The 12,910-nt window shown below is 30.5% G+C and overlaps 1 protein-coding gene across 8 annotated transcripts in view; it reads right to left on the bottom strand.

The window, feature by feature from the left end:
- LOC126739973 (WD repeat-containing protein 47) overlaps nucleotides 1-12,910 on the bottom strand; it is a 132,299-nt gene that overhangs the window by 55,942 nt on the left and 63,447 nt on the right. Inside the window, exons 2-5 of one of the 8 annotated variants that reach the window (XM_050445811.1) lie at nucleotides 11,799-11,999; nucleotides 11,614-11,745; nucleotides 7,920-8,121; nucleotides 7,721-7,864 (exon numbers count right to left, since the gene is read on the bottom strand). The exons of the other annotated variants lie outside the window; for them this stretch is intronic. Of the exons in view, the coding sequence (XP_050301768.1) occupies nucleotides 7,721-7,864; nucleotides 7,920-8,121; nucleotides 11,614-11,745; nucleotides 11,799-11,989 (669 nt within the window). The 5' untranslated portion in view covers nucleotides 11,990-11,999. The remainder of the gene's footprint in view (nucleotides 1-7,720; nucleotides 7,865-7,919; nucleotides 8,122-11,613; nucleotides 11,746-11,798; nucleotides 12,000-12,910) is intronic. 8 annotated transcript variants of the gene reach the window in all.

Raw genomic sequence — 12,910 nt, forward strand, 5'->3', positions numbered from 1 at the left:
CTCCACAGAAACACTCTGCACTCTATTATGCAAATAGAACCCAAATCACTGAAGAGCTAAACCCCTGAACCCATATTGAACATGTTTCCACAGCAGTATTTCGTGACTAACACAGTGAAATGCCTTGGTCAAGTCACAAAACACTGCTGCAGCAGCATCACTACTGTTAAAGGTTAAGAATAAGGATTCAATTAATGAAGAGATTGCCTCTGATGTTCCCTTGGCACCTTAAAAACCAATTTTTTTAACCAATTTCTCGATGATTTATGAGAGGGTTGGAAGCAATGATGTTGGTAAGAAGGTAATTTTGATGCTCCTCCTTAAACAAAGGCATGATTCTGCCCGCCTTAAGACAAATGGGAAATTGGTCATTGAAAAAAATGTTTTTTTGTAGGTGCTAGCACCTCTGATGATGACCAGGTATATTAAAACATAACTGTACATTAAGTTTATTAGAGCCAGACGTGTTTTTCTTTATGATTTATCAAAAGCCTTTGATTGCGTTAAGAATAATATTCTTCTACGATAATTAAATTACTACAATTTTGACTCCAGTCGATCCGTCGGTCCGATCTGACAGAAGTCGGTTGTTATTTAAAGGATATGTAAATCACAGAGTTGAGCATTGAAACATTAGTACCACGAGTCTCCGTTCTAGGGCCTATTATATTTTTGGTATACGTCAATGATCTGCTTATTTGTCATGATGACCCTCATTTATCTCTATGATACAAATTCTTTAATTGCTGATGGTGGTAAGGCCAATCTTGCACCTCTTAAGAATCATGTGCTAACTTAAAAGACTGGGCTGTTTCAACCAGATTATGCCTAAATGAAACCAAAACCCAGCACATTGTATTTTCTTTTCAGGATCTTAATTCTTTGTGTTTCTTGAATGTAACTGTAAATTTCCGTCATGATTAATGTCATGATAGAGAATTATCCTCCAAAATGTCAAGATGCATATTCGTTATTCGTAATTTGTCGGGTCTGTCTCAGTGTTGCTTGCTTGCTATTTTCATTCTATAATGCCATATTTTTTTTATCATTTAAGAATACTCGTTGAACAAGTCTAAGATATTTACAAAGTAAAGTAGAGTAATTTATTGATGCTAGTAACCTTACAGTCTTACACAAAAGTTTAACAACAGTTTTATTGTGTTCAATCTTCAACGGTCGAGTTTAGGTATAGGACATGGTACATGAAATGTACTTAGAATTTGATGTAGAACCTAAATCTAAAATAAAAAATAGGTGTTTACATTTAAAAAAATTACGTTGATGACCGTAACTTATTTTTGGGCCACCCTGTATACATAAAATTATAGTAAGAAAACCCGCAGTTAAAAATAAAAATCGACATGTCCGAGCGTTTTTTTTTTGAACATACCCCTGAATTTTAAATGAATTTATTCCAACCTTTACGTTCGCACTGTATATACAAGAAAGGGCTAAAATTCTTAATTTTATGAAAAATGGTCTACAGTGCTCCCTACATTAAAGATTTAAAATCGTCCTCAAAGCACTCTTCTGGAGTCGAAACCCTCTTATTGAGTGAGAAGAGTTACCCCATAAAATTTCACCATATGAAATGTGTGAATAAACAAATGCATAATATGCACTCAAAAAACCGCCTATATCCATAAAGCCTCTAAGCTGTCTCAGAAGAAATATGCTTGAAGAGAGTTTTTTGCATAAGCTATCTATATGGGCAAGCCATGTTAGGTCACCATCCACAATCAAACCCAGCAGTTTAACACACTCTCCATTGCAAAGAAGTGTGTGAGGGTTACAGAGGGTTAAGATTTCAACTATTCAACTACTTAAATTCCGTTGCCCGAACCTAAGAAAGTAAAACCAAAATGTGAAAATGTCATTTATAATATATAACAATATATAAAACGGCATGTTAAATTTATTTTAAAAATTAATTCCTTCCAGATGTTGGTGAATACGCTTCTTAATGTGAAAGTGATTTAAGGCATTCGCCATTAAATCAAGAAAATTATTTAGTCCGTATCAAGAGAATTTCGAGTTAGGCAGTAATGACAAATTATGTAAATACGGTAGGGTAAGACAAGAATTTAGACCACGATAATTCGGGTTCTTTTAATTAAATTACATAGATACTAAGTAAATAGGCCCTTTTAATATATGAATTTTACTTTTCTTGCCATATTTAATAAGGGATACTGAAATATTATTTTTATTTTATATAAAATGTCGCAAGTACTTTTTCTGTTTAGTTCTTTACATTAGGGATCAAAATTTGTGATAATTAAAATCAGTTGAAAATATGCTTTAAAAAGTTTGTTTTAACAAAAAATGTGTGTGTTTTTTTATAGTTTTTGTCTCTTTTTAAATTTGATATATATAAATAAATACAGTTTTAACTTTAGGTTTATTTTTATTTAAATAAGTTTAACATATATTTTAATATTTTATTATTTTAACCTTAAGTCTAGTCTCGTTTAATGTTTACTAATGAAAAATTTACTATTCTGAGTTTAATTTTTATATTTTACTACGTCCTAGTCTAGATTTTATGTCTGTACTTTTAGTTGTTTTTTTTATTTTAAATTTATTATTTATTTTTAATTATTTTAATATTTGTTTGTTGTATTATAGATCCTTAGGTACATATTTAAATACTAAGTAACTTTACATTTCTCGAATTTATAGACATTAACCTCAAACCTATAAATATATTAGAAATATACAATTTAAAGATGAAGGGAAACATGAAATACGGTAAAAAAAAAGTTTAGAAAAATTATATCTTTTTATATTTTCATATGTGATAACCCACCTCAGACCCAAGGATATTGAACGATCTCAATGGTATGATAAAATTCAGAGATTGAAGGGCCTTTGTGTATTAAGAGGTCTCTTTGAGAAAAATGGACTACTTTTTTGAATTTCAATGGTATGATGCTAGTATAAAATAACCAAATTACGACAGAAAAATAAATGTTTAAAATTATTGAGGCAGAAAGAGAAAAATTAAATGAGCCATAGAGAAAAAAACTTGAAAAAAGTTTGTTAAGTGATGTTAATTGTATCGTATCACGAAAGGTATCATTTTCTACTTACAGTGAATTATGTTCTATTTACTAGTATAATCACATATATCTCTTGAAAGAAATTTGATTGCTGAAATCATAGAAACCCATCAAATACCAAGAACCTTTACAGTCATAGGAGTTGACATCTTAAGATTTTTGGGAATTTAGTGTGACATAGTCTGAAGTGTAACAGCAAACTGTCTCTTAATTGTCCTTAAAAAATATAAATCTAAACAACTTCTAAGAGGATTTAGAGGCTGTTCCGTTTGATTTCATAAGGTACATTTTAGTTTTAACTTAATGAAATTGTTAAGTAAGCATGTTGCTATTAAAACTTTTCATAGAAAGAAAGATTCTCCGTGGCTTACAGGTAATATTAAACTATAAGAAATTAAGAAATCAGTCAGCTAGTTTCAATTACTATAACCAATTTAGAAAGTATTCCGCATCAGCGATTAGAGCGGAAAAAATACACATTAAAAAAAATAAATTTAAAAATTATACAAATAATTTGGTAATTGCTTTTTACAAAATGAATTACCAATCTTAAATAAATTTTCTTTTCATCCGGTTGGTTATATGACCCATTATAATACTGTTTCTACAATTTTATTACGTACTAAGTCGAAATCATTTGGGGTGGATAATCTAAATATTACGTTAATTGATCTTTGGTGTCCTTCTATTATACCCGTTATTTTACATACCTATAGTTAGAGGATGTATTAACATTATTTTCCAAAGTGCATAATCCAATAGATTTTAGTCAGTTTGGGTATTATATATTCTACCAACTTTCTCTAAAATTCTTGAACGCATCCTGGATTATGAAATTCGTAATTTTCTTAATAGTAATGATATTTACCACCTAAACAAACTAGATTTGGGACGAATTATACAGGGTGTCTCAAAAATCAACGATAAAATGAAAACGGGCAATAGACCAAGTGTTCAGGGATTGAAAAAAAATCTATCTTGAGTACTTAAAATTATAGGCATTCATAAAAAACCCAAAAAAATTAACACCCTCCCCTTGATCTTTTTAGTACTGATTAATACAATTTATTTTTCATTTAGTTATTTATTTTGACTGTTCAATTATTAACTTAGCTTAAAGTAGCGACGTACTTTTGACTAAGTACCAAAAAAATACAACTCTATTGAACCAATAATCTAGCAAGTATCCAGTTGAAATGTAGATTAGATACGCCAACCTTTGATATCACTTGCCAAACAGTGGAAAGTCAGTTTCTTTTCCAGAACAGTTAGTTAAAGTTGGGAAATGATGGTGAAAAGACACAATTTTCAACACAAGGTGAGCTAAAATCTGAGAATTTCTTAAAAATGTGAACAGTTGTCTTAGTTTTGTAATTTATCGAAGGGTTATTCAGGGTTACAGTAAAAACAAACTGTTAAGAAATTCAAAAATTTTTAACCGCAGTACTAAAAAGATCAACAGGAGGGGGTTAATTTTTTTCAGTTTTCTAGGAATGCCTATAATTCGAAAAAATCATCCATTATCCGAAAGATTCTGGTCATACATTTTTATAAAAGGTAAAAACACGAAATCTACAGCATCACAAATACATTTAATAAAATTACAAAAGTTACATGTTTCGCTCCACTAGGGCATCATCAGACCTAAACAATAATTAAAATTATGTAACCCGAAAAAAGGAAAATTCAACAAAAACTTACCATAACATACACAAAACACCTGACATATAAGTAAACAAAGCTTACAATAAAGTGGCACTATCTATGTACAAAGAACTCAACTAAACAATCAAATCACTTTATACATTTTAGAAATCTATAATAATAATAATAATAATAAATATTTTTTATTTGCATAGAAGAAACAAAAAAAAATACAAGTTTACAAAATCTAGCAATAAATTTATGCAAATAAAAGGCCTACAAATTCAGAATTCTGCCATGGCAGATTCTGGTCTTTAACATTGTGGCCCCACACTTTATTAAAAAAAATGGTAATTTCAGTAACGCTCATTAACAGTAACGCTTAACTAATAACTGATTAAATACAGCTTTTTCTTTAATCATATACCTAATAAACCTACATATAAGAGTTCTAAATTTTAAATTTGACAGTCTAACATCAAGCAAAACAATACACATTGCAAATACCCAAAAAACAGATTAAATTTTTTGTTAAATAACAAAAAATAGAAAAATTATTGCAGACAATAAATAAATAAATAAAATGATCCCAATACCAAAAATTGTAATAAATTACTCAAGAAAACAACCATTCAAAAAGTTAAAAAAGAAGAACTTAAATTATATATCCTGCTGATTCATTAGATGTACAATCATCCTATTACGAAAAGTATTATACGAAATTGATAATCGGTCCGGATCCAAATATAAAGAATTTATTTGATAAGCAAAATAGTAAGAAAATTATCGTTTAAATAAATAACGAAATCTAACCATCATTTAAGAGTTTAGAACTATTTAAGGGTATTAAAAACTAGGTGGCCATCAAAATCAAACCTTTCATTACCACAGGACAGATCTGGGCTTTTAAAAGCTTTACTAATTTCCATTGTCTCCAATAAGTCTAGTTTTTACTTTTGTTGCACTGATGAAGTATTTTTATATTTTGGTTGTCAGGAAAATTATATTTGGAGTCGAGGAGGTAATTAGCAAAAGCCGATCTGGTGACTGTGATATCGGTATTTTTAAATTTATTATATTGAGCCTTATTTGTGATGCTGTAGATTTCGTGTTTTTACCTTTTATAAAAATGCCTATATTATTAAAAGTACTCAAAATAATTTTTTTTATTATATATTTTTTGAATCCCTGAGGACCTGGTCTATTGTCTATTTTCGGGTTACCGTTGATTTTTGGGACCCCCTGTATAGTTGCATTTTGGCAATGACAGAAGTTATTAATGACGTAATTCGGGCTCGGGATAATGGTAAGATCTCTGATTTGGTGTTGTTAGACTACACTCAAGCTTTTGATTTCATTAACCACTCAATTTTAAAATAACTATTTCATTATATTGGCTTTTCTAATGAGTTCTTGTCCCTTGAACGTTAAAAGATCTGTGCCTCAGGGAATCATTCTGGGATCATCCCTTGTTTTTGTGTATTTGCACGTCTAGATTTTATATTTAGTATTCCAATAAAGCATTGTGCCTACCATTTTTATGTAGACGAGACGCAATTGTATAATTAATTTTTATAAGTGAGTTTAAATTAGCGAAGAAAACTAATTAATTAATTGTTGGCCTTTTATTTAAATACTGTTGGTTACTACTATTTAGTTTTTGTAAAGTTGTTTTTTTTTTGCAAATAAAGAATGTTTATTATTACTCAGGAATATTAAAAAGTAATAATATTTTCAGACGTATATGATGATCTACCTCAAGCTCACCGCTCAATAAAAACTGAAAATACCAAACAAAACAAACAAACAAAAAAATTTCTTAAAACCAGAGGCTTCTAACAAAATAAGACAAAAGTACCTTTTTTATGAAAAATGTTGGTTCTTTTTAATTTTACTATCCAAATAATTAAAAAGTAACCAGAAAAAAAGTTATGACATTTTTATCTTTGCTGACTACTAATTTTAAACGACCCTGTATACATTTTACCATAAAATGTTATAAAATCAGTTAACAATAACGGTAGTATACGATAAAAGTTTCGAAAAATAACGACGAGGCGTTTCGAAAATACTAACAAAAAACCATCTTCAATAGGAATTATAAAACGCCCTGTAACATGAAAACGATTCACTTTTCAAGATTCCTGTATATGAAGTTTTTGTCTTATTTTTAGACAAAGATGCGGCTGGTAAAATATTGCGATGTAATTTCGGGACACCCTATATTGCAGAAATAATTTTAAAGCCATACGTCGTCACTTTGCTAAAAACTTATGTAAAAAAATGACCGCAGTGTTACCTTATTAAATCTGACTTCATTTGATCTTGCTCATCAATATAAATATATTTTTTAATACAAGTATATTTATAAAGAAAATATATCGTCAGCGTTTCATTTAAGGAGATTGTATTTTCTTGCTACCCACCAATAGTTTAATTTATGTAATGGCGTAGTAAATACTTATTAATTCTATAATATAATTGCTCATTTCCATATTAAATTATAAAGATCTAAAAATAACGAGATAACACGAGTAATCAAAAAAATACCAATTTTAAGCAAAATGTACGATTTTTTACTGCAACATGTTGTCTGTAGAGTATACTCAATAATATACTTTGTTCTAAGACTAAATTCCCTAAATAAATATTTATTTTGGTCACCTAAATTCCTGAAACCGTTTTACCAACTATACCATCGAATTTCGAAGAAATGATCAATCTCGCAATAACAGAAAAATTACGAAGCCAAGGTGAAAAAAGTTAAAGCACTGGCCCGACCTTTCCCATTAAGGTAAGGTTGGTGATACATTTTTTTGTAGTATTATTCGTCGTTTTATGTACATTTATTGTTGATGTTAAATCATACAATCTTCTTATGGCATGGCGTAGGTTTTTATGTGTAACGTTGCAATGAATTTTATTTATCCACTGCTAAATGAATTTACAAGAAAAATCTTGTAATCAAGTTTTAAAACGTTTATTGCTCCCTCTAAACCCAAAACGAAAAATACCTTTTGGTCCTCCCAAAGTGGTTCTTCCCACCCACAAGATGAACCCGAGGAACCCCTCCTGCCAGGATCCCAAGAATTCCTTCTACAATCCAAGGAATCTGTGGAAAAATTCCTAGAATTTCTACGCATGTTTAACCCCGGCACCTGCAAAAAACACTACATGTAAATTATTCTTTTAAGTTTTAATAAATATTCTTACTTGTAAATAACTTTTTCCATTCAAACTAGAGGTAGATCCACCAAACGAGTTTCTTTTGTCTCCCCACTTATTGTGGCTATTATTATTGTTACTAATGATGGAAGAGGACGATAAGTCTCGTCTTAGAGTGGAGGAAAACTGACTGGGATGCTCTATTTCCCTTTTAGGGGGACTTAAGGGGATGGCCAAAGAGTCTTTACGCCTGAAAATTAAAGAAATACGTTAATAATCGGTATATATCCTGTAGAAATTATTGAAATAAATACTCTATTGTGAATATAGCGATGTTGATAACATATCAAAAACTGAACAAAATTATAATTTTTTTCCTTAAAGTATTTATATTTTATATTTAGGTATATATCTGGGTGTTCTTCCCAATATCTTCTAATATTCATATCTCACAAGACAGAGCAACATTTATCAAAAAATTATTTTACTAATGGCAACCATTAAGTTACGAGTATCAAAATCCTAATAAAAACCAAGCTTATAGAAACTGAGTGTCTGATTAGGATGACATGAATAAAAAAAATGAGAAAAAGAGCAAGGGCATGATAAAAAACTGGCGATAAATATACAATAAAACCATAAATATTAACCTAAAAGTATAAAAGAAAAAGACATTTAAGGTGTTGATAAAGGGCTGGAAAGATCAAATTTAATAAAGGTTTTCTTGACTAAAAATCACTATTTTAGTTTCCATCGTAATTTAATTCTTGGTTCCAAGTTTATGTAGTTATGGGCTCTGTGTTGAAGTCAAGTAATGTATAATGTGTGTAACTTAATTACTGTAAATCATTGACTTTGCCATATTCCAAAATGCTTTCCACTTTCTAAGAATGTCTTACTGATATCTGCAGTTCTCCTATATTTGATGGCCATGAAAAATATTATCCTCATTTATAAAATTATGTAAGATATCAAAAACACTTTCCTCAATCTACATATAGAATCAGCAGACCTCCTGCTCTGCTGGGCAGATCAAAATAACTGTAGTATATTGACCATTTAATTAAGTTGCAGTGGAAGGATGAATGATGGAATCACTCTCTTTTTTAAATAAAAACAAATATTTAAGTAGAGTAACAACAAGAGTTACTCACGAAAAGTGGATACAAATATTGTAACATTATTCATTTCTAAGAACGAATATCTTCCAGTGTTTCATTGAGCAATCTGCTTTTGAGTATGAAATTAATGAATGCCCAACTCCTACAATCAGATGTGTTAAGTAATGTCTCCAACCAGAAACCAGCTGATGAAATTTCATGAGGAAGTAAAATGTAACAAGAAATGACGAGAAGAATACGAATTTATTGCATCTAATTGATTTGAGAATATCTTGAAAAAATAAAACGAATTTCAAAACATCCTTAATTAATAATATTGAATATTAAAAAGTCATACCCAAACGACACAAATTTCCTTATACCAACTCACAAAATCACGAATAATAAATCAACTTTAGGCCAACAAAGCTCATCTTAAACTAACACTCTCCTTGTAACAAGGAAACGAACATCATTATAAAGTGCAATAAAAAAATAAATAATTCCCCAACTTCCTAGCAAATTAATAAAGATACAGTGCTAATTAAATGATTTTCGTGATGCTCTAGTAATCATTAGTCGAGATAAAAGCAACATCTAGTTTATTATCATCATTATTATTAGTTCTCTTGCTGTGTCGTCTTTAAGTTACTTTCTACAAAATAAAAGCACAAAAGTTTGCCCGTTTACTAGGAAAATTGCAACGAATTATGAAGAATTTACGGAAAACGGAAATAAAACAGAAATAAATTAAGCTAAAGGGTCAGTAGGTCGGAGGTCTGGTTACCGTGTACCACTTTATGTTCTTATAAGTATCCTCCAAGAGGAAGTGGGAAGGTTATAATTTACATATTTTCAAAATGAGATTATATTGTAAATAATGGCGTGTATACATAACAACCGGATAATTGAAATTGCTTTTAAGGTTCTTAGCTAGAAAATATATTTGTCATATAATATATTATCATTAATCAGTTTGAATTTGTAGATGGAAATGACAAAACCCAATTGTTAGAATTGATCTTGGTAGATGCTGATAAGCACATATAACCATCAAATATAGAGTCTAGAACCCCTTTGAGTACGACAGTTTTCAAACTGTAGAATACTATCGATCATATTTAATATATGCATTTCAACACTAAGAAATATTTGACGTTCATAACCACTGGATCCAAAATTCACGATTGATCTTCTCATCTTGGGTCAGCTCCTACTTGCTTTACCTTTTGGTGTAAGTTAATATACATAAGCCTTCATTCATTACCAGAAAAGAGGAAGCCACAGAGTAGTCAATGACCAACTTGCTTAAGAACCAATAAGAAAAGAAAGGTCTTAAAGGAGTTAAAATCTTAAGTTTAAATAAAACAACACCTGAAAGGGGTAGCATTGTAAGATTCTCTAAGTTTATATACGCAGACTGACATCCGGCAAGCTACACCAAATGATTTCTTTGATCAGTGACTTAAGCGCCCCGCACACGATCAGTATTTTCTATCAGTTATCAGTCTGCTCGAATCGTCTCTTGAAGTGTGTTCAGTCATCAGTCTGCTAATTTGCTCCAATCTTCTGCTGCTTGAAGCAGTTACAGCGTTCGCGTCATTTATCTGTTAGTTATTTTGCTATGGATTATAAAAAGACAACTTGCGCTGCTATTATAATTTTTACATTTAACAAGTGCTAAACGTAATAAGCAAAAGGGACACTGGATTAGTCAACGTGAAAAATATACCCATCTGAATTTATTAAATTTTATTAAAGACACAGACCCCGAGAATTACAAAAATTATTTCCGAATGACAAGTGTAAAGGCCATTTATTGGTATTTTCTTAAGTCCCTAGGGCCTGGAAGGTATCAAAAATATTGACATCGGCAGCTATTTTATGTTGAAAAGCTTAAGACAAAAATTAAAAAAGTAGATCAAAATCACTAAGACACTAACACCAGCACATAGAAGTGTAGAACTAGGAGTAGTTAAAAGTACTAGAATAATCTGACAGGTTGCAGTTGAAAAGGATAAGCCACTCCTCACTACTTCTTCTTCCTCCCAATCGTCTTTTACGTCTATTTCCTCTCCTTATAAAGATTATTATTAATCATTAAGTATGTTTTCTCCCAATTAAGTTTTGAAAGGAGCCTTTTTATTGCTAATATTTAAAATATTTAGTAAAACGGAAATTATTATAGAGAGAAAAGAGTGCTAAGTTTTCTTATGCCACTAAAATCAATTTCATTTGCTTCTTTTACGTTAAATAACCCATAACTTGTAAAACATTTTTTTTTTATTTATTGATACATTTTCTACGTAAATCCTTATTGATTTTCCCTGTAAATAAGAAGCTTTTTATGCATAAGGAGTTCATCGCATAACGGAGTTTCGTTATAAAGGCAAAAAGTAAATAATTACTCCTACTGCAAAACTCAAGGAAGTATTACATAGAAGGTATGCATTCTCATGGGAATGTCTACACTGCAATAAACTCGAGTTACTTAGAAGATTTAAAGTTACCGCGATGTTGCGCTGAACTGAGTCGCAGGAAGATTATAAAGCAGAAACAAAAAAGTGATGATCAGACGTATGCAATCTCACTATGTGTTCATCATATATATAACCGTCACTACTAATTGATTTTCTTCTTACCTATAAAAGCCTCCAGGTGTATAATGGCTCTGATTATTTAAAGCAGGCATAGACTCCCTCCTTGGTCCAACTCCTCCAAAGTAAGCGGAGTTGTGCCAGTCTCGTCTTTGTACATTTCCTAGTGAATCCCTCCTGAGAATATTTAAATTTTAATAATATTAAGTGCCTTAAGAGTTATGCCTTACCTATTAGTCAAATGTAGAGTACTACCCAAGGATCCTCTTCTGCTATTATTTTTGTGAACGTCACACTTTTTATCATGTTTAGTTTCAATTTCCACATGCGCCTCATAAACTGGCTTTTTGTTGTCTAATTTTACGTCTTGGAAAAGAGCTTCCAAGCGCTTAATGGCAGAAGTCTGGTGTAAAGCGGTCATGATAAAAAGTCTATAATGATTTGAATTGTGAAAAAAAAATATAAAGTTGTAAATAAGAGAGTTGCCTTACTGTATTGAAATTATAGTGGTTACAAATCTTCATGTAATTGAGAAGAAGATTGTCGCTAGTAAATTAATTTTAGAAACACTATGGTCATAATATATGACCAATGTCGTTAACTTAACGATATTCGCCGGCAGGAAAACCGATTAAATGTCATTTAATACACGGTCCATCAGATTATTTACGACAGTGATGATAGTCCAATAGGTCACACAACTTTCCTTATAAGCTCCACAATAAAAAGTATAAAAAAATCATGCCCACACATACAAATTATAAAATACTCAAAAGGCTATTAGCCTCATTGCGATTTTTGTAAAAATGAAGATGAATGAGTTTATTTAAACTTGACATATTGGTCAAGAATTTAGGTCGTCAAAGAAATAGATACATATATGTGTTAGTTACGCGCAAAATGAAAATTTTGAACAATGTCTAATCATTAAAATAAATAAACACTGAGTAAAGAGATGCTGATCTTTTTAACATATTAGCAGACTTACCTAATCCTAAATACATGTCGCAATTTAATAAGACCATCAATCACAATGAACATTTCTCAATTTGCTAATTAAGCAATTAATTTTATTCTTCAAAAATGTCAATTATGGTTTGTTTGACGAGCTAAAACACCCACTGGAATTAGGTTACTACCGGCAAAACACGATATAATCTTAATTAACTACGATTACGAGCTTTTGCGGCAACATCAAATAATGTGCAAGTAAGTATGTATGTATGTGGTGATTTCTACATATCCTTTGACTCTGATTTATTCTTAGATTATTATATTCCAAAGAATTTAAGGGCGATCTTATCAGCGAGATTTAGATAGTAATAAGACAATAAAATGAGGC

Source organism: Anthonomus grandis, chromosome 8 (genome assembly GCF_022605725.1).
Source record: "Anthonomus grandis grandis chromosome 8, icAntGran1.3, whole genome shotgun sequence".
Classification (NCBI taxonomy): Eukaryota; Metazoa; Arthropoda; class Insecta; order Coleoptera; family Curculionidae; genus Anthonomus; species Anthonomus grandis.